The sequence below is a fragment of the Neopelma chrysocephalum genome, unplaced genomic scaffold (genome assembly GCF_003984885.1).
Source record: "Neopelma chrysocephalum unplaced genomic scaffold, ASM398488v2 Primary Assembly neopelma1_43, whole genome shotgun sequence".
NCBI lineage: Eukaryota > Metazoa > Chordata > Aves > Passeriformes > Pipridae > Neopelma > Neopelma chrysocephalum.
Window position 1 is genome coordinate 1,381,252 of NW_020897702.1, and position 21,205 is coordinate 1,402,456.

A 21,205-nucleotide genomic window follows, 5' to 3' on the forward strand; every position below is an offset into this window, starting at 1 on the left:
CTTCCCAAATGAATGCTGTAAACCATGAGGTTATAGACTAATTCCCTCTCTCTGATCTAATGCATTTTTAATTCTTTCAAAGTGTAGCAGCTTCAACAGAAGGGACAGACTGTGTTTTCTTCCCTTCTGTGTCCCCCTGGACCATGGGCTGTTTACCTGACAAAAAGAGAGTTGAAGTCTTTGTTGCACAAAAAACAAACCAGATCCTTCACCTCAAGAATGTTTTAACCACTGAGATTTTTACATTAAAGTGAAGAACAACCAAGCCTGTGAGTAGAAAGCATCAGCTATGGCTGAATTTTTATGTGGAGGTTGCCTTAGCAAATGTGCTCCAAGACCGGAGAGGCTAAGGCCATAAGAGGAGTGACTCAGTCAGATGAAGCCTGAGATACCCTCGGGCAAATACAGCTTCTGGGAAATTTAAGCATAAAAACTGTAGCAACTGTGGATATTAGTCACTTCCAAGGTCAGCTGTAACTAAGCAAGTGGTGTGAATAAGCATGGCTTCACTGGTTTTCATACCTAAATTCCACATCAGTACCACCTTCAGCACCCAAACCCTGTCATGGGGCTTTGGGGACTAGCCAGGCTAGCAGTCCTTCGTGACCAGGCGAGCTTCATGGAAATGCCAACTCACACATTTGGTAAAATCACTTCTCAAGGCGTTTTTTGGACGCCGGGCCAGCTGGCCCCGCCAGGCATGGCCCTGCCTCGGGCACAGGCATCTTCCGATCGGGCACGTCTCGCTGGCCGGGGCTCCCCGGGGCGGAGGGAGGCGCCGGGGGGGCGGCGGCTACCCGCATTGCGACCAGAAATTCCGCCCCGGGAGAGTCTGCTGGTCCCGGCAGGGCTGCCCCGGCACCCCCGCTCTGCGGGCAGGGCGCGCTGCCCGGAGCAGCTCCAGCGCCGATGGAAGATCGGGGCCGCAACGGGAGGGAGACAGAAAGGGGGAGACAGCGGCGGCGGCGCCGCCCTCTGGAGAGCGCCTGGGAGAGGCTGGTGTGAAGAGCCGCATTTCAATGAGGGCCGGGCTAATGCAAATCACTGCAACCGGCAGCAGCAGAAGAAAGGCGAAGCAGCTGCAGCCCGGGCTCCCCAGCAGCGCGCTACAGCCAGGGGAGGCGTAACAAAGGCAGCGGAGCCGCTTTCTGCGGCAACTACTGCGCCTGCAGCCGGGTGGTCGCCGGGGGGAGGGGGGAGCTCCTTGGCCGCTTTCCATTCCGAGCCGCCGCCTTCCCTCCGCGCCCCGCCGGCAGGTCTGAGCGAGGAGGTGCCCGCCAGGCTGCGGAGAACAGGTAAGGGCCAGGGCCGTCCCTACCCTCTCTCTCCTGCGCGGGGGCTGCGGCGTGCGGGGCCATCGAGGCGCGGTGGCCGGCGGTGCGGGGCAGTGCAGTGTGTGCACCTGTGCCCATTGTGTGGGGCGGCGGCCTCGGCCGACGCCGCGGCGCTGGCCCCGGGCGGCCCCGCGTGTGCCGGTGCGTGTGCGGGGGCGCGGGGACCCGCTGCCGCCTCCCCTCCCTGCGGCATCCCGGCCGGATGGCCCCTGGATGGCCCCGGCAGCCCGGGGAGCGGGCGCGGTGCGCTCCCGGCTCGGTCACCGCGCGGATCACGCCGCGCACAGCCCGCGGCGGGGCTGGAGTGCTTGGTGCCACCTCCAGCAGGCTGGGGGTATTTCAAACACGTTTCCCATACCCCAGCATTATAAGCCCCTTTTTTATTCGTGAACCCGCTGCCGCATTTATCCACGTTTCCCGGTTCCCCCTCCCCCCCAGTGACTAGTAGTTGTCCTGCTGCTTAGTATCTGTATGATCTGCGCTGGGTCCCAGTCACATCGCTGCGTGATGTATTTTTTTTTTTATCGGCATGTGTGGTTGTTTCATGGAAATGCTCATCCACACCTGTGTTATAAATAATTCTTTAACAGATGTTAGGGTGTGAAGCGTTGGGCATGGTGGTTTTCCAGGGGTGTGTCCGTTCGTTTTTCCGTATCTGCCTGTATACGGCTATATATTTATACACAGACAAACGGAAACATCTGATCGGATCAAATTGTTTAGGATTTCTTTGTCTGCTCTGACCTTGTGGTTTGAACACGCTTTTCTGTAAATAGCAGGACTGTGGTGTTAAAGGGGAGCTCTATTTCTGTTTTAAAGGGCGAAATTGGGAATTACAGGCATTATTGATTAAAGCATAAGCGTGCGGAAGAAAGGGCAGTGACTCGCACTTCTTCCTTCTCTCATTCAAAATTGGTAAAGCTGAAAGCCTCTTAAGAAAGTGTATAAGTATATCTTCACCTAAACTTCTTTTTTTTTGGTTTTGTTTTGTGTTTGTGTGTGTGTGTTTGAGATGGTTTGAGCAAATGAAGCAGCAGACCAAGGAAAAATCCATTTTTCTTGGCACAGGCATCATTGCTTTTGAGATACAGTTTCTGAATTGTGCATTATGGAATTGTTTAAATCTGAATAACAGGTTCTCATTGTAATTGGAAATGAATTAAAACAAGTGACATCATTTTTTGAACATGGAAACAGAGGTGGTATAATCTTGATTCTAAGCTGTGGCCACTAAGGTATATTTTGTATTTAACCTATAAAGAAACATCAACAAAATGCCACAGCAAACATTCTTGTTCATTTCAATTAAATGGGGTGTATGGGAGAAACACAGATTAGTCTTTTTTCTTATATATATAAGAAAACACAAACATATACTGCACCATGTGTATGTTACGTGCCTTTACAGTATTTACAGGTATAAATCCTGCATATACACATAAGCATATGATCCTGTGCCAGTGTAATAAAGTAAGTTGTGAGCTGTAACCAAAGCAGGGTAAATAATTTCCACCAAGGCCCCGCATTTGCAATGGTTAGCTTTAGGTGCTTGTGCTAGCCAAGCACATGAGCTGCTCTGAGAAGTTGCTGAGCGAATCCACTACAGCTTTGCAGCATGAGGGTCCAGTTGTATAATCATTGGTTTAATACAAACTTCTGTAAGCCAAAGAGCAACTGTAAGTTTTTCTGTATTTCCTCCCACTGTTTTACAACTGGTCTGAATACAATTTTTTTCTTAATGGTCACATCATTATGAGTGGTTGAAACAAAGCTAGTGCTTGCCATTTTTTGTCTTTTTATTGGAAATCAATCAGAGAGGCCACTTCTAAATTAGGTCTGTGTATCTGTGCTATAAATAAACTTACTGTGCTTTGCTGTTCTGCAGACAACTGCAGATCTAGGTGGCTCTTAAATTAAAATAAAAGTGTTTTGAACCTAATGATTTTTTGATAATTTTTTTTATTTTATTTTTTTACTTCCATTTGTGAAGATTAACATACTCTTTGTAGAATTTAGTCTTGTGTTGGCTGTAAAAAGGAACAGAAGTATTTTCCCCTTTGGTTTCATTTCAGAACATGTGAATGTCTATTTATGTGAACTGTATTGAACAACTGGGATTGTTTTGGTCAGGGCTGATGGGTTTTTCTCACTATCAAGCATGGGAGACGCCAATTGCTAATCTGCCCTATGATACAGATTTTATCACTCCTTTGGTAATGGCAAAAAAAAGATATCAGCCTTAATCAATTTGCATATTAGACTTAGGATGTCAATAATACATCTTGCAAGTCTTACAGAGCACTAAAGTAGCTTGCTCATTGAAAAATACTGATTTCCTCTCTACCCCAATATATTTTTTTCTTTAATTTCATGCCAATTGAGCCCTTCTGTTGTTTTAGAGTGTGTAAAGCATTTGCACGAGGACAACTGAAGTAATTTAATACAAAGCTTAGGCTGTAAGGAAACCAATGGTTGGAATATGCAGGGACTTAACAGTGGGATTGACCCACTAAGTGATAGTCCTGATTCTCATTGCCAACCTGCAAGATCTGTTCCTCTGAAAAGTTCTTAATTGCTTATTTGTTGGCGACTGGCTGCCCTTCTGAAACAACACCTCTGGAGATAGAAGTTGGAACAAACAGTTCAGTGGGGGCAAGCTGTCTAGGAGGTAGACTAGACTCAAATAGCACCTGAATATAACATGAGAAAAAGTAGAAAGTTGATGCGTTTGTTCCTTTTTTCCAGTAACTCAAGTTTGTCATCTCATTTTCAGAGTTACTGAATTTGAATAAACATTTCTAATGTTTTCATATCACTGGCAGTTTGGTTTGATGAGTCATGTTTCTATGGTGTACAAAAGTCTAATTTATAATCTTAGTTTTATGGCATGTGTGAAATGACCATGTGAATATAGCACGATTTTATTCAAACATTCTTCTCAACCTAGAAAGTAGTCCTCTGTAATGTACAGTAGTCCTCTGTAATGTACAGTCTTCTGTAATATAATATAATTTCAAAGTGAGCTCCCTTAAAATGTCTAAGTTTCTTTTTCTCTTCTTTTATGCATCCCTTAGGTTGAACTTCAAGATGTCCCTTGGGAGAGATATGGAGCTGGAGCATTTTGATGAGCGTGATAAAGCACAGAGATATGGCAGAGGGTCCCGGGTAAATGGTCTACCCAGCCCTACTCACAGTGCCCACTGCAGCTTTTACCGAACCCGTACTCTACAGACCCTGAGTTCTGAGAAAAAAGCCAAGAAAGTTCGTTTCTATCGTAATGGAGACCGGTATTTCAAAGGGATTGTATATGCCATCTCCCCTGACCGGTTTAGATCCTTTGAAGCTCTCCTGGCTGATCTGACCCGAACTCTGTCTGACAATGTGAATCTGCCCCAGGGAGTGAGAACAATCTACACAATTGATGGCTCCAAGAAGATTACCTCCTTGGACCAGCTAGTAGAAGGTCAGCAGTAAGATTTGGAGGTGTAAAGTTAAGTTTGAGTCAGTGTTTGTTTAATCTGTTAAGTCTTTCAAAAACAGGTAATGGTATTGTTCTTATTGGTAAAGGAAGGATCTTCAATGGTCTGAGCAGAATTGTGAATACCTGAAATTATGCCTTGAAATATTATTGCCTTGCTACTTATTTCCCTCTTGTTGAATGTGTCTGACCTTTTCCTGTCTCTTAACCTAGTGTTGGTAGTCCTAGATGCAACAGATTGTATCTGTTCCTTCTTTATTTTAAACATGCAAGTTCAAATGCCAGTGAGAGTTTAGTCTGTTAAACTTCACAAGGTCTGTGGTGCTAATGAAACCTATGTGAATTTCAGTTCTGATGGATTTTTATTTTTTTTTAAGTCTCTCTGTACCTTGTGAAGAGCTCCAACTCTTTCCTACCAGTAAATATGCCTTAAGTAAAATACTAGCCTCTCATGAAGTGGCATAAATGTTGGCAGCTTGTTAAAGGAGTAATATTGTAGCCATTGTTCAGCTGGGGTAGATCTCAAAATTTTCTCCCCTGTAGCATTTCACTTCTCCTCTTAACCGGTCATAGAATTGTTAAGGTTGAAAAAGACCTTTAAGATAATTGAGTCCAACTGCTAACCCAGCACTGCCAAGTCCATCACTTAAACCATATCCACTAAGTGCCATATCTGCGCATCTTAAATACCTACAGGAATAGTGGCTCAACCACTTTCCTGGGCAGACTTTTCCAATGCTTGACAACCCTTTCTGTGAAGAAATTTTTCCTAATACCCAATCTCATCCTTCCCTGGCACAACTTGAGGCCATTTCCTCTTGTCTTACTGCTTATTAACTTGGGAGAAGAGGATCAACACCCACCTTGCTACAACCTCCTTTCAGGTAGTTGTGGAGATCATTGCATTATTTGATAATAAGTCTCATGTACCTGCAGTATAAAGTAAGGGACCCCAATAATACAACTTGGCATATTCTGTGATTCTGTGGTTCTTGGTGACAGTCAAATGTCAGACATGCTAGTTGTTAATTTGCCCATTAACACTGAATTCATCACTCCTTCAGTGATAGTTTTATTGACAAAAGAAGCTGTCAGCATTAATCAATTTAAATCATCATCATCATCATCATCATCATCATGGCTAGGCTTCGCGAACGAAGATTTGAGAAAGGCTCTGTCCACATTTGTTACAAGCACACTGGTGGCTAATAAGGCCAGTACGAGATAAAGCCTTCAAGCCTGTGCAGTGGATTTTTTAGGTGAGACACAGTATGTGCGGAACTGAACCCACCCTTTAATCCTAAGGTTCATCTGCCAGGGCCGAGTGAGCTTGGACGGTGGCAGCGAGGTCCTCTGGACGTAGGTGACCTTCTCATAGATGGATGGCCTTACGGGACTAAGCGAGCTCCATCTGCCCGTGTTTGGGAATTAGAGTTGTCCTTCTCCTAGGATGGTTGCCAGAGGGCTAGTGAGCCCATTCTGCCCATGGACATATTATATCTGACCCTTCGGTTTTGACCTGTCTGGCATGGGAGACCCTGCCGACGGCATGTACTGTTGCCAGCATAGCTCACAACCTCATAGGGAATCAATTTAAATATTAGGCTTAGAAAATTAATAATACTTTTCACGAGTTTTAAAAGTAGCTAGAGTAGCTTTTCCAACGTAAAGTGCTTCTGGCTTGTAGTGGGTTTCTAGTATAAAACATCAGAATGTACAAGGTATGAAGGCATTAACTTTCATAATATCACATGGCCATAAATTAGGTTGTTTCTTATCTGTAAAGTTTAAGTGCAGGTGCTTGACTGTGTTCAAAGAAAATAAAGGTGGAACAATTCTTTCCCTGTTGCTTCCATTCTACCCCTGGCTCTAGTGTGCCATGGGCAAACTTGTAAAGGATGAATATATAGCCACTGGACAACCAATTTAGAGTTGTAGCAGAGATTGTAATTTCTTTGTGATTTCAATTTTTAGCACCAGGAGAGAGAACTTGCAGAATCAAGATGTAATGAGAGCCTTCTGTAATCAGAAGAAGGCTAATGTGGGGAGAGAAGAAAAGGGAATGCCAAATAAGGTTATTGAAAGAGGAGCACATCTTTGCATAGCAGGTGTTCAGCCACCATTGAGTTGTCTCCTTTTTATGTCATAGCAGAGGAAAGCTTTTTAAGGAGAAGCTTTGAGAAGCAGATATTCTTGGCAATCTTCCTTGTGTGAAAAGTAAAGTAGGAGACAACATGAAGATGCTCCAAAAAGAAAATTTAAGGGGTGGGATTGTCCGTGGAAGTAAGAAGTTTGGGGGTTAGGACCAGATGTTTAGTAAAATGGAAAGGAAACTGGTCTTAAGTTTCAATGTTATGAATTTCAGAGCAGAGTTTAAAACTATATTTGTCAGGACAGTATTTAATTGGTGGAGAAAATCAATTTCTGGGTGGAAAGACCAATATTAATCAACATCTGTTTAAAAGCAGTGTTTGTGCATTTTCTTATTTGATTGGTGTGCTCATCTAGAAGCAAGTTTCATTGATGTTAGTGGTGATTTGCACAGTCTTTTTGCAGCCAGTGAGAGACAGCTTTTGAAAAGCAAGAATTGAATGCAGAAATAAATTCAGCAACCTGTAAGACTGGTTTATTTTGGGATCCTAGAGAAGAATAATACCAGTTATAAATCAGTCAGTCAAAAAGAGTGACAGTGCAAGAACTTATTTTAAAGAAGAGCTTTGGTATTTCTTTTAGTCCTGTGGGACTTTATTCCTTACCTCTTCAATGAACACATCTTCCCTTCCTGGTATAGTTCAAGTTGGACAGTCTTACTTTCTTGTGCCATTAACACTGTGGGATTTACAGAAGTCAGTCTTTGTGTGGAAGTAGAGAGCTACATCATCATGTCATCTGAAAAGGTATTTCTGTTTATTTGTATAAAACTACAGGTAGCTTATTTTGTAGTTTCACTTGTAGAGCTTCACAGTGCACTCCAGGTTCATATAATATTAGCTCAGTGATGGTTTTTGTGTAAGCCCCTTCCACTCTTTATTATACAAATTTATTAGTTTGGCTAGTCTGTACAGCAGTAATTAGCTTGAAGCTGTGCTTTGTGTTTAAATAGCTGGAAAATCACTTGATTTTTGCCTCTTTCCAGATGACATTTGTACTCCAACTATTGAAATATGAAGCATTGCTTTTTTCATGGTGAGACTATTCCCTTACTGTATGAATTCATTAAGTAATTTAATGAGACTGTTGTGAATTTAGGTGATTGTGGGACCATTGATTTTAGTGATTGCATTTAAAGGCAAATGTCTAAAGCCTCAATTTGGTGTTGGTTTTTTGTCTTTATGCCTGTGACAAAGTTACTATATTTTTACCTTCCCATGCGGTACATAAAGACAGAGAAGCAACTAGCTCCTGGGGGAAATGAGACAGCAGTCACTGTCTTTCATCCCAGAGCTAAATACATAGAACTATATGAAAGATAGTCCCAAAGGAAAAAGATTGTAAAGGAGCAGTTTTGCTTCAGTTATATTTAGTTTCATTCTGCATACAATTCAGAGCTGGCATGGCTGTATGCTGGTGTACTGTAGGTTATTTTGAGCTGTATGGACACATTTTCTCTTTATTTGAAACTAATTACTTCCCTGGTTGTGGGGGTTTTTAGTTTTAGGGCATGTGAGATTTGTGGGAATTTGATAACAAGGGTTATGTGCTGTTGTAAAAAGTTTCACATGCTCTGTAACTTCCCTTCTCCTGTCACCATAGATGAAGGAAATAATGCAATGGATTTAGGTTACCTTCTTTTGTCAGACCTGATGTTAGGACCCTCTTACCTTTAAAGAATGGTTTCCACAGTTGACATGACTTTATTCCCTAGGTATGACATGCAACGAAAGCATGTAGAAACAATAAAGTTGCTCTTAAAAGCTAAATTTTCTAGCTGTAAAGAAAGTCTCAGGAAAGGACTAAAGGCCTTTTGCTTCTTTAAAAGTGTGTCATTAAAACTGAAGACAGAAGTAGACTCATAAGTCTTACTCCCAGAACTACCAATGAACAATGTACAAAGGAGTGAGCACAATAGCTCTGAAACAGAGTATTTACAGTTTTTACTCCTGGGGTGCTGCTTTGTGGAACAAAGACCACAGAATCAATACATAGCCAGACCTGCATCCCTTTCTCATTATTTTTTATTATAATATTACCTCAGAGTCTTGGTTATGAACCAGAATCGATTGGTTTAGGTTTCCACAATACCTACCACAAAGTTGAACCCTGCAGCAGAGAACTGGCAGTCAAAGACAAACCAAAAAACCCAAACCACAAGGCTGAGAGTGTACTGGGAAACAATGTTGTCACATGTCAATATTGGGTGCACTCCCAAACGATTCTAAAAACTTGTATCTGTATGTGCATGTTTTGTATAGGCATAATGGCAAAAATAGTTTTAAGGAATAATCTGAAAAAGAAAACGAAATATTTCTCAGGGATTACCTTGGAGCTGCAATTCTCATTGAAGTAGCAGTCTGAATATACCAGCTTTAAAATCCAGTGGGAGCTGTAACTAGCTAATAACTCTTGGGAGATGTGAACTTTGCTGCAGGGCAGAGGAGATGATGGGTCACGTGAGGACTGCAGGAAGGCTCTTGTGATGGAGGCAGGCAGTTTGTGTTCAGAGCAGCAGAGAAGCTGCCTGCCAGTGGAGAGTTCAAAAGGCAGTGTCTCCTTGCTAAAGGGGTGGGCTGCAACAGAGTTCCTGACTTTTTTTGTGTGTGGGTCTTGCTGCTCCTACTGTCACCTCATTCCTTTTATCTCAGCTTTTCCCTCTCCTAGCCACTGCTCCTGCTGCCTTCTTGACTGTACCAACCACTCCAGTGTTGTTGGTGAGAAGCCCAGCCAGGCCAGACTGTAAGAATTAATTGACGTGGTCTCTATGCCCTCTGCAGCTAATGCTCTTTCTTCTTAGTCATGCCTACCTCAGCAGCTGGGAATTGATGGGCTGGAAAGATTCATATGCATATGGAATGTGCTATCAAAATAATAATAGTAAAATATCTGTTTAAATGTTTGTAGAGCTGAATCTCTGTAAAATGTGGACATTTGTTTGAAGGATTAAATTTACACTGGATATTTACCATGGACTTGATCCAGGGCTATCAAAGTTAGTGAAACTTGGACTGGATCCTGAGGCAGAAATGCCTGCAATCCTTATATTGTTTAATAAACAAACAGCTGAATAATCCTGTTGCATAAAATAGTAGAGGGTTATTCTGGCACTGTTTATTTGATTATTTTGTACATCCATTAGCTAGTTGATTCACACTGTGTCTTCCCTAACAAGTTTTTGGAAGGCCATGGGGTTTCTTATTCTAGGTACTTTCCAGGGTTTTTTTGTACAGTACCTATCCTGCTTGGAGCAGAAATTTGAGGGCAAAGTATGTCTTTATTTTTTTACTTGGCTTTTGATGAGGGAAAAAGAGTTTTCAGTCTGAGCTGAGAAAAAAGAATGTTGTGCAAAAGAAGTCCTTTAAAATGTCACAGGAGACCTGATTTAGAGTTTCTGGTGCATCTGATTGCTAGGTGAACATCTGTAGGTCAGATTTATTTCCTGTAGATGCTCCATCTCTTTTACACTATTGCATTTTTTCAGACCCTGCAGAAAGACAAGGCAGCAGCAATGTACTTAAAGTAGGTTATTGTTCTATTAACTAGCACATTTGGGAACTACCAACTATCAGTAACTTCTTTGATTCAGGTCATCTTCCTTTTGCAATCTGCTCTGTGTGGTGAGGGATAGTCAGAATTCTTCGTCCTTTCTCCTGAGAGATGGAGATTCTGCCTTTTGTATGTACAAAACCAAAGGGTAGAAGTGAAGAAAGGCAGGTGTGCCTAGGCATGGAGTGCTGGGGATGCTAGTCCCTTCCCTATTCTCTTAAGATATTTCTTGCTGTATCCATTGGGGAAACAGACCCCAATATATCACTGCTGAACATTCTCACTACCCAAGTGTGCAAGTATTGTATTTTCTCCACCTTGGATGGGCCTGTTGATTAACTTCCCTTTCCTACTGTGTACTCAACTCCAAGGAATCAACACTATTTTCAATAAATTGTCAGGTCCTGAAGCCTCCACAAAGAGTGGGTTGGTTGTTCCCTCTCTGCTTGTATGATTCAAACTGTTTCTCTCTTCCTTGTTGGGTTTTCGCCTAAGATCAACCGGTTTCCTCATGAAGCCATTTTAGGCCAAATCACGTTAAACACAGAAAAGCAATACAATAATTTTAAGAGACAATGCCTTGATCACTCTTGCAGGGAGAATATCAGCAAACTGAAGAAAACAGACTAACTGCTAATACCAATATGCCAAAGAGGGAAACACTTGCATCAGAAACACTCCAGTACTTACACACAGTGATTCAATGTCTCCTTAGCAACCACTTTGTACACAGATAATATTTTAAAAAATTACATATTTAATAAATGAAGCATGTCTTGAAATTCTGTAATGACCTATAAGAACTATCCTTCAATGTTGCATGTCTCTAGTGCTGTGCATCTTTTTGAAGGGTGTGTGTTTCATTTGCACTATCACTTTTAAGAGGCTATCAGCAAAGGGAAACCTTCCAAGATTTAGTAATCCCTTTTTTTCCTAGATGTCAGATCTCCTAAAACAGCTGCATGTTCCCCTTTTCTTTTTCTAATGGCTATTGATGCTGTAATCAAGAGTCAAAATTTCATTAGTTGCAGCACTGTGAAAGACTTACTCCCCTCTCTTGGGGAGCTGCAAACAAATAGACACTTAAGTGGCTGTATTTTCTGTGCCTTTTGCTTAATCCAGTATCTGCAAAGAATCCTTCTTCAAGGTGTTCTGTTATGAATCTAGTGTCTGGAGATTGTTACTTTCTTCCATGCAGTTAGTCAAAGCTGATGATGAGGAAGCAATAACTAAAGCAGAAAGTGGATTTATTGGACTTGTAAGTCATGCCCCTTGTGAAACTTCTTTGCAGTCTTCTCTCCTGAAGGTGCTAGTGAAACAGAAGAGAGGACAAAAATCTAGGTGAAGACCTTTTGTCTTTTTCTCTGAGATTTCCCCTGCATACAAACACCATAGGTTTTTATTCTTACAGGCCTGACCCTTAGGACCAGCATGGCACACATGAGAACTGTAGTCCCTGGCTAACATTTAAAACAGTCTTAAATAACAGCATTATGGGAGAAGTGTCTATATTTCTGTTGACCTATATAAAATAGCTCTTACTAAAGATATTTCATCTTAAATGGCCTTGGATACTCTACCTCCAAGATGTTCTGTAACTAAATATGTACCTCTTGAAGGGAAAATAATATCTTCATGTAAATTTTTTATTGATGTAATATAGTACTGTTGGAAATGAAGAAAGGGCAAAAATGCTGATATTCAATTGTATTGATCTTTTTTTATGATCATTTACACAAAATTAGTTACGTAATGAAGAGCTGCTGATGTGCAGTTAAATTCTACAAGGAATCCATCTGACCTTTAAATATAGCTGATATTAAAAATAATATGGAATGCTGCCCTTCCAAGAAGGGGAACCAAAAGCATTCTTAATAAACTACAGTAAGTCTTCTGAGTACACTGTGGATGGCCATTTATTTATGCACCTGCCCTTTGAGAGTCGGTTTTAATATAAAGACTTGTTTTTAAATAAATAACTTCATGCAACTAAACTGAACAATTTCTCTGATAGGACTGAACATGAAAACCCCCTCAAAAATAAAATAAGATGTTTCTGGTGGATTTCATGTCTTACAGCAAGCACAAGTGGAGACAAGTTTTGTTTAAAAATTCATAGAAGACACTTCTGCGAAGTATTTTATAGGAAGGTATTTATCATATTGAGTGCAGTCTTAACATAGTAGGATTTCTTTTTTTTTCCCCCTACAAAATACTATTAATGTTTTTTAAAGCTTGTTAATTTTATGGATATGGTGTTATTGGTGCATTCTGACTTGGCAGTAATTGAGTAGCTAGTACTAGAACTATTGGAAAGGGACATGATAGAACTGAATATGTACTGTTTGATCACTCATTACTGTAGCTAAGCCTTTCTGTTCTGATGTTACTATATACATATCTATCTATCTATCCATCTATGTATCTTGTGTATGAATACAATGGCTAAAAGGAAAGGCTTACCTTTATCTCTTGTAAGGTTCTATAAGCATTCCATCTTAGATTCTTTTCTTAACACTTTGAATTTTACTGCAAAGTGAAGACTAACTTGATTTACACCATGAGCAGTAAGCACTGGAGTGCCTTACTTTATCTTCCACTCTGTATTTTGTTCTGCTTTAAAATAATGGGTTTTTTAAAAAAGAAAAGGAAAACAAAAAATCATTTTATGATTCTTTTTTGATCTTGCTGTCGTTGCCTGTATTTTTTCTGCTCAGTGATCCATTTTCACATTTTGTTCTGGCTTCTTTGTTCTTTTGGACTTCTTCCACTGCCTTTTTGATAATCACTATACAGTGTGTTGTTGTCTCACCTTTTGAGCACAGTGCCAACAAACTTGAATCTCTGTTGCATGCAAGCCTTAAGTCCCAGTGTTCCCTGCCTCCATTTCTAACTGTGGTGACTGCATCTGCCTGCATTATTTGTTGTGTGCTATAATATTTGTGGGATTGGGTTGGATGCCTTGAAACATTAGAATCTATTTTCAGAAGTAAATCTTAAATACTTTTAATAGTTGAACTGAGTCCTCTTTCATTAGGATAGGGATCACTAGGAATAGTTGATCAAGGGAAGCCAGCTGATTTAATCTTTTTGGATTTAAATGAAGCTTTCAATACTGATTTTCACAGTATCCTTCTGGACAAAATGTTCAGCGCACAGCTGGATAAACACATCATGTGGTGGGTGAGCAATTGGCTCACAGGTTGAGCAAAGAGGTTAATAGTGAATGGGGTAACATCAGAGTAGTGACCTGTCACTAGTGGGGTTCTGCAGGGCTCCATCTTGGGCCCTGTGCTTTTCAACATCTTCATAAATTACTTGTACGCAAGACTGGAAGGGATACTAAGCAAGTTTACAGATGACACAAAACTGGGAGGAGCTGTTGACTCCCTTGAAGTCAGGGAGGCCCTGCAGAGAGACCTTGACAAGTTAGAGGATTGGGAAATCAACAACTATATGAAGTTCAACAAGGGGATGTGCCAAATTCTGCACCTGGGATGGAACAACCCCGGATGTATGTACAGACTGGGGAATGAGATGCTGGAAAGCAGTGCCACGGAAAGGGACCTGGTGGTCCTGGTCAATGGCAAGTTGAATATGAGTCAGCAGTGCCCTGGCAGCCAGGAGGGCCAACCGTGTCCTGGGGGGCATCAGGCAAAGCATCATTGGCCAGTCAAAGGAGATGATTGTCCCACTCTGCTCTGCACTGGTGTGGCCCTCACCTTGAATATTGTGTGCAGTTTTGGGCACCATAATAGAAGAAAAATATTAAGCTGTTGGAGAGTGTCCAAAGGAGGGCAGTGAAGATGGTGAAGGGCCTTGAGGGGAAGCCATGTGAGGAGCGGCTGAGCTCACTTGGTCTGTTCAGCCTGAAGAAGAGGAGACTGAGGGGAGATCTTATTGCAGTTACAACTTCCTCATGAGGGGAAGAAGAAGGGCAGGCACCGATCTCTTCTCTGTGTTGACCACTGACAGGATCTGAGGAAATGGCCTGAAGTTGTTTCAGGGGAGGTTTAGGTTGGATATTAGGCAAAGGTTCTTCAGCCAGAGTGTGGTTGGGCACTGGAACAGGCTCCCTAGGGAAGTGATCACAGCAGCAAGCTTGTCTGAGTTCAAGAAGTGTTTGGATGATACTCTCGGGCACATGATATGACTCTTTGGGATGGTCCTGTGCAAGGCCAGGAGCTGGACTCAGTGATCCTCCTGGGTCCCTTCTAACTTGTCACACTCTGTGATTCTGTGAATATCTTTGGTTCTTATGTGCTTTTTGGAACTAATAACCACTATTTTTCTTTTAAGTGTGGTAAATTTGTTGTGATGAGAAGTCTGTAGTTGCTACTCTTTGCCTTCCTTTCCCCCAATATTACATATTGAGTCAGTGATAGTGATAATATAGTGATATTATATAATAATAGTGAGATTTCTTGCCTATACATATCCCGAGTTTGTGCTACTTAAAGCTTTAAATAATCATATGTTAACAAATCTCCCATAACACTTTCATCAACCTTTTTATGAGTCTGTTGTTTTTGGTAACCTTTCGTGTTATTTCCTCTGAAGTGTTTGGGGCCTGCTCTTTTGTTAGGGGTGGGCCGTTTAAGCGTGAAGGCTGGGGGAGTACGGTGATACTGGGCAGCTGAGGAAACATGAACACTGTTTACCGACAGCAGTGATCCTCACTGCAAATGGTGTTTCCTGAGAAGAAAACTGCTGCTTTCAAGGATTTTCATATCAGCCTTTATTGAATGGTTAGCTGAAGAGTGATCTTAAAAATATGTTTTATAGTCCATAGCATCTGAGAATGGAAGAGATCAATACTTTATGTGCTGTAGATCAAGAGCAATAAGAATAATGTTTAATAATTTGAGAAGGATTTGATTTTGTATTTTTCTGCATTCTTCTTTTTTTTTTCCCCTTCCTCTCTAGTCTGACTTGCTGGTCTTTCACTTTTCTTTCCACAGGAGAAAGTTATGTATGTGGTTCCATAGAACCCTTCAAGAAACTGGAGTACACGAAGAATGTAAACCCAAACTGGTCAGTGAATGTTAAGACAACTTCTACTTCTCGTTCAGTGCCATCTCTTGCCACTGCTAAAGGAGGTGCTCCAGATGCAAAAGAGAATAAGGATTTCATTAGGCCTAAACTAGTCACTATCATCAGGAGTGGAGTGAAGCCACGGAAAGCAGTCCGGATTCTGCTCAACAAGAAGACAGCACATTCATTTGAACAGGTTCTTACTGATATAACTGATGCCATCAAGCTGGATTCGGGAGTGGTTAAACGCTTATACACGCTAGATGGAAAACAGGTAAGAATTTTCATGATGACGATTCTCAGCATGAAGAAAATACAATTTTCCAAAAAGAAAAGAATGGTACATTAGTTAAAAAAACCCCTTTTCTCTAGAACATAGAATCAGACCTTCTACTGCTTAAAGTGTACTTAAGATCTGTGAGCAGTTCAGGAATATCATGAATCATTACTTGGCCTCAGTGAAGGTCTTGCCATTTATGACAAATAATAGTTCTAAATCTGTCAGTTGAAAGTGTGATGTGGTTTTGGCTCTGCATGCCGGAAATGTAGGATGAAGGATGTCACTTTAAAGACGCTCATTCTGTTAACTTGTTTCAGCTTTTTCTTGCAGCAGTTTTATGAGTCATAGTACTTGGCTTTCCATAAACTGTGAGAACGAACTGTGAGGACACATTCAACCGTGATAAGTGCAGGCCTGTTGCTGTCCAGAGTGACTAAACGATGAATCTTTTTGCATCTAGAATGAACAATGAAGAAGGGTCAAGCTTAGAAAATGAGTGAGCTTTTTTTCCCTTTTTCAGGAAAACAGGTAGGGTTATGTGTGATGCTCACATTTATTGAAGAATCTCATGTAGGTTACATGTTATTTCTTTTATTAAGTACTTTCTAGCAATGTCTCTTTTTTGCTGACTTATTAAATTGCAGTACAGTGCGATTCTTAAGAGGCTTCTGATTGAACTTGGGAATTGAGGGACATGAAAAGAATATTACAAAGTAATCCTACTTCTATTTTGTCTTTCACTTTATTTGTAATTTGTCTATGTACATGTATTAATTATAGCAAAACTGGAGAAGCTGTTAACCTGGTGAAGGGCAAGGCTAATTTCAGCATGACCTGAATTGATTTAGAGCAATGGTGACTCTGGAGAAATAAAGCAGATATTTGCATTTACAGATTTAACTTACTAAACTGAAGAAATTATAGAGGTGTAAAATGTGGGTAGAAAGATGAACGAACAGTCTCCCTCAAAAGCTAGAACCTGCTAGAGACCATGGTATTTCTTCTGTAATATAGCTGTGTTTTACGGATTCTAGGTTCAACAATTCACAGACATGCAGCAAACAGTGTAGCTATTGGGAAATGCTGCCAAACATGCTTGATACAAGTAAATTCTCAGCTAGATCTGGTGATGTCCTAACATGTCTGCAGTTACTGGGGCTAATGTGCTGGCATAGCTCTGGAAACAGCTACAGCAGTACCCTCTGATCTCAGAGAGGGCTGTTTAATGGGCAAGCTGCTTATTCGGAGCACTGGTTCAAATTGAGGCCAAGCATGGCTTGACCAGAAGTCCCTTCTGTCTGCTGTTTTGTGTCAGTAGCCTCTGACACTAGTTACAGACAGTAGTACAGTTCTCAATGACTCCATACATGCCTGTAATGATCCCATTACTGTGACTTTGTTGGGAACTTTGACCTGGAGCAAAATGTGAATGTGGAATTTTTTTTGTCTGCAGCAAAGGTCAAGTGGGGGAAAATCTCAACTCCTATCCTTCCTTACCTTGCCTCACGCTCCAGGAAGCACTAAGGCTAGTAAATCTGGGGAAGGAGTTGGGTTTTTAAAGCTTCAGAGATCAGTGGTGGTCTCTGCTATGACACTGACAGAAGATTCTGAATGACTATTCAGGTTCCTGCAAACTCTCTCAATAAAAAAGGGATGCATATATGTTTTGCATTGTATATGTAAATACACTTGTGGTTTACCTATGATAAAGTGCAGCCTGGAAAGATGTCAGTGTGGCCTATTGTCTCCTGGATAATGTGCTCACATATCTTTTTATATTTTAAACTCCCCTTTAATGTTTTTGATTAAAACAACAGAAAAATACCTTTACACCTTTTTTAGAACTCTAATTCCTGCAAGTATATAGCGCTATCCTACTACTGGGGAGAAAGTGAAGACCAAGTGTTCTTGGCCCTGATGTTGGCATAGTTCAGTTGAATCCTTTGTCAACTCATGGACTTTGAGATGAGCTTAAATCAGTGGTGTACTGGGACACTTGTTACGTACCTCGTAGCCTGAAACCAGTGTGTCTAGAAGCTCTCCCAATAGACTGCTGTTTCCACACCCCTTCCCTTTTTGGATATACATGCACAGTTGTGTAGCTTGCTGTCTAACCCTACTGGTAATGTTGGGGTTTAGGGGAAGATGTGTGTGTCCTGCAAGTGTAATGGAGACTTTGCCTGTGGTGTGTACAAAGCAGCTTTGCTGGCAGAAAGGGAAATGAATGATTCTGTGCTGAGCAGGAGCAGCCTGTTGCTCACCCCTGCATGGGGAAGTCATTGATTTCCTGTGCTGCTAGGCAATTGCTGCTCCATTTTTCTCTGCCAAAAGCCTAATCTCCCAGATGGCGTTGGGGACACAGTGATGGATTTCTTTATTGGTAAACGCAAGCTGTGAGTTATTACTGGAAGGAAAATCCAAAAGTTTTTCAGTAGTATTTGTAGTTGTGAACTTCTACTGTAACTCCTGCTGGAGCTTTGAAGGTTCTGGAAAACCTATGTTCTGTGGCTAAATTTAACAAATCTGTGATTAAATCTTTCATTGCTAACTTAAAAAGCAATGAAATCTTAAATCTCTGAGTTGAGAAAAGTAATTTACTGTAAGGATAAGAGAATAAAGCTCCCCTGGGATTATTCTTTGGGAATATAACTTCAAGAAAGACTATTCTGTACAGTTGTCTCTTGTGAGTTATTTTATGAGGCCAACACTGGACTTGCCCATCCATGGCAAAAATTGACATGAGTCCCCTGTATTGTTAGTTTGGGTCGACAACGTGGTTTGTATACTGTCGTTGGATACCATCATTAGATGCCTCATGCTAATAAAAAGAAAGTAGCAGGAGTCTTAACTGGGCATCCAAGTTAGGTGATTGTCCCATACTGACACTACACATTGAGAAACTGAGCTTAAATGCTCTTCTTACAACAGCCTTGTTAGTTGTGATGTTTTGATTTGTATCTCTAAAAGATGTTAATAAATATTGTGTTCAATAAAAAGGAATTTAAATGATGGTCTGTAAAATTTGATAACAATGTAAAGAGCTTGTCTTGATGAGAGAGGTAGTGCTTGGACAATCAGAACCTGAGGAAAGTTATAATTGCTAAGAGGAAAGCTCTCCTATTACAGCAGGTTGATTCCCCATCCCAGAAGTTCCTTCTTGCTTTTGGAAAATTCAGTAATTTTAGGTGCAAATGATGCTTTGTGAGTGTTCCTTAGAAGTCCAGGGGCTTGATTAGGTACGTGTGTTCTATTAGCCATTTCACTTTTTTAATGCTGGAATAGCAGAAGAAAGGAAGGGGGAAATCAAAACAAGAAAAGGAACAAACTGAACCTGCAAAAAACCCCAATAAAACAATCCTCAAAAAACCAAGCCCCAACAAATTTAACCAATCTTGTCTCATTGGGTCAGTGGCAGTTCAGGGACTAAAATTTGATGTTTTCTAATATTGGGTAGGTATTTACTTTGGATTTCAGACATGTAATTTAGTTTTGTTAAAATGTGTTTCTCCTTACTATAAACAGGGTAACTAGTGGTTTATTTGCATGTCCTTATAACACATCAGAATCTGTATTTTGACTTCAAGGTTTCTCAAAATTCAGAATATAAATTAATTTGTGCTAGAAGGGGCATAATATACAACTGCAATCTGATTGTAAAGCACAATGGCCTGCATTTATGGTACTTTTGCCGTTCAATTATTAATGATTCCTCAGAGCTGGATAGGTTTGATAATGTGTCTAGAATAGTTTATGTGTATTTTTATGGATATACTTATGTTTCTACTGGTACAAGGTACTGATGCTGTTTGTGCTCTAGAGAAAGAATCACTTCCTTGTAACATGCTGATGGATTTGAAGATGGTGGGACTCTCAGAAGTGTTTAACAGTCTTATGAGCTCAGGCCAAAATCAAAAGCTTTCCAGGGGGAGATCTTGAAATGTTTTCTGTGCCAACTTTGCTGTGTAAGGAAAATAAAAATAGAATGAGTAGGTTTAATGGCTGCCTGTAGGAATATAGATAATGAAGGTGTGCTCTTACTATAACCATATTGAATTTTTTTAGATTAAAAGGTTGTGTAAGTGCATGAAAAGATATTGTCAGTGTTGATCATTAATATTATCACATACTTGTGCAGAGAAGAAACACTTTCTCATGGCTAAAATGTGTCTTGCTTTATTGTAGCTGCAGTGTTGCAGTTTGATTTCTAACCTTTCCTTAACAGAAGGTGGCATTTTTAGTTCGTGCATCAAAATATGGTTTTGTAAAATGCAGTGTGTAGACACACAGTGCAAACGTCAAGGATACAAGCTGCATGTGGAGATACAGCCCAGTTGCTTTGTTACAAGCTCAGTGTTCTGGTTTCTGTTTGCTTAGTGCACTTCTAGAACAACACCAATGACTAAAAAGGGAGAAAACTGATGAAGGTCATACTTAACAGCAAAACTGTGAAACAGTACCATTTTTAGAAGTGTTGTGATGTGTGTATTTGTGTGGGGTATTTATAATTTGCATGTTTAGACAAAGACTAAAGGTTAGATAGCAATGGTTTGTTACCTTCTAAGTCCTCCATTTCCTTTTGGCAGAAAAACATCTGGTTTATAATAGGACCTACTTATTTGAACAGGTGGTTTGCTTGGCTTAACAAGATACAAGCATACAAATTATTTTTCAGTTTATGCGTTATGCTGTCGATTTGACTCCAGGCAGATAAATGGTCAGTGGCAAAGATAATAGAAGTCACTATCTGATTTGTTTTGTTTTTTATAATAAATATTTTATGTCAAATCAAATTACCTTTATAGATATGAAATACAGCCACAGTTATTTAAAGACATATCCCTTTGTATGTGTATATGTGTGAAGCATAAGATGTCCTTCAATAATCTTTCTTTAAGCCATTAAAATATCTATTAAAATTGTGACTGAACGGAAAGGGAACATCACAATGCTAGAAAGCTAGAAGCTTCTACATCGAGTGTAATATTGTAATATGCTTTTGATTTTTAGTGAAAACCCACGCTAAACTGGGTATACTGGGATGCAAACAAACTCCCTCTCTTATGGACTTCTCTTTTTTGAAGACACACGATATCTTAGTTTTTAAAAAGGAATGCTACTGTTGTAAGAAAATACTGTCTTAAGAAAACAGAAGCAACTGTTTGCACCTACACCTAAACTGTGTGTTTTTTATTGTTTTGTTCTTAACAAGTGAAAAACATTTGATAATAACATCTGTATTCTACAGTAAATTCTTGATTAAATCTACCCTTTTGTAGGATGTATTAAAGATCTCAAATGTCTTTCTCGACCCGGATTATCCTTGGTACAGAAATACCTACATAAAGGAAGGTAGGTGTCATTCACAGAATGACATTCTCT

General features: G+C 40.5%; 1 protein-coding gene across 4 annotated transcripts in view; it reads left to right on the forward strand.

The window, feature by feature from the left end:
• Positions 1 to 855: 855 nt before the first annotated feature.
• DCLK1 (doublecortin like kinase 1) overlaps positions 856 to 21,205 on the forward strand; it is a 241,396-nt gene continuing 221,046 nt past the window's right edge. For 2 of the 4 annotated variants that reach the window (XM_027677739.1, XM_027677740.1), the window contains exons 1-3: positions 863 to 1,295; positions 4,409 to 4,797; positions 15,474 to 15,820. In XM_027677739.1, the coding sequence (XP_027533540.1) occupies positions 4,422 to 4,797; positions 15,474 to 15,820 (723 nt within the window). In that variant the 5' untranslated portion in view covers positions 863 to 1,295; positions 4,409 to 4,421. Of the gene's footprint in view, positions 1,296 to 4,408; positions 4,798 to 15,473; positions 15,821 to 21,205 lie in introns of all 4 variants that reach the window. The other 2 variants (XM_027677743.1, XM_027677738.1) reach the window with 2 other exon arrangements.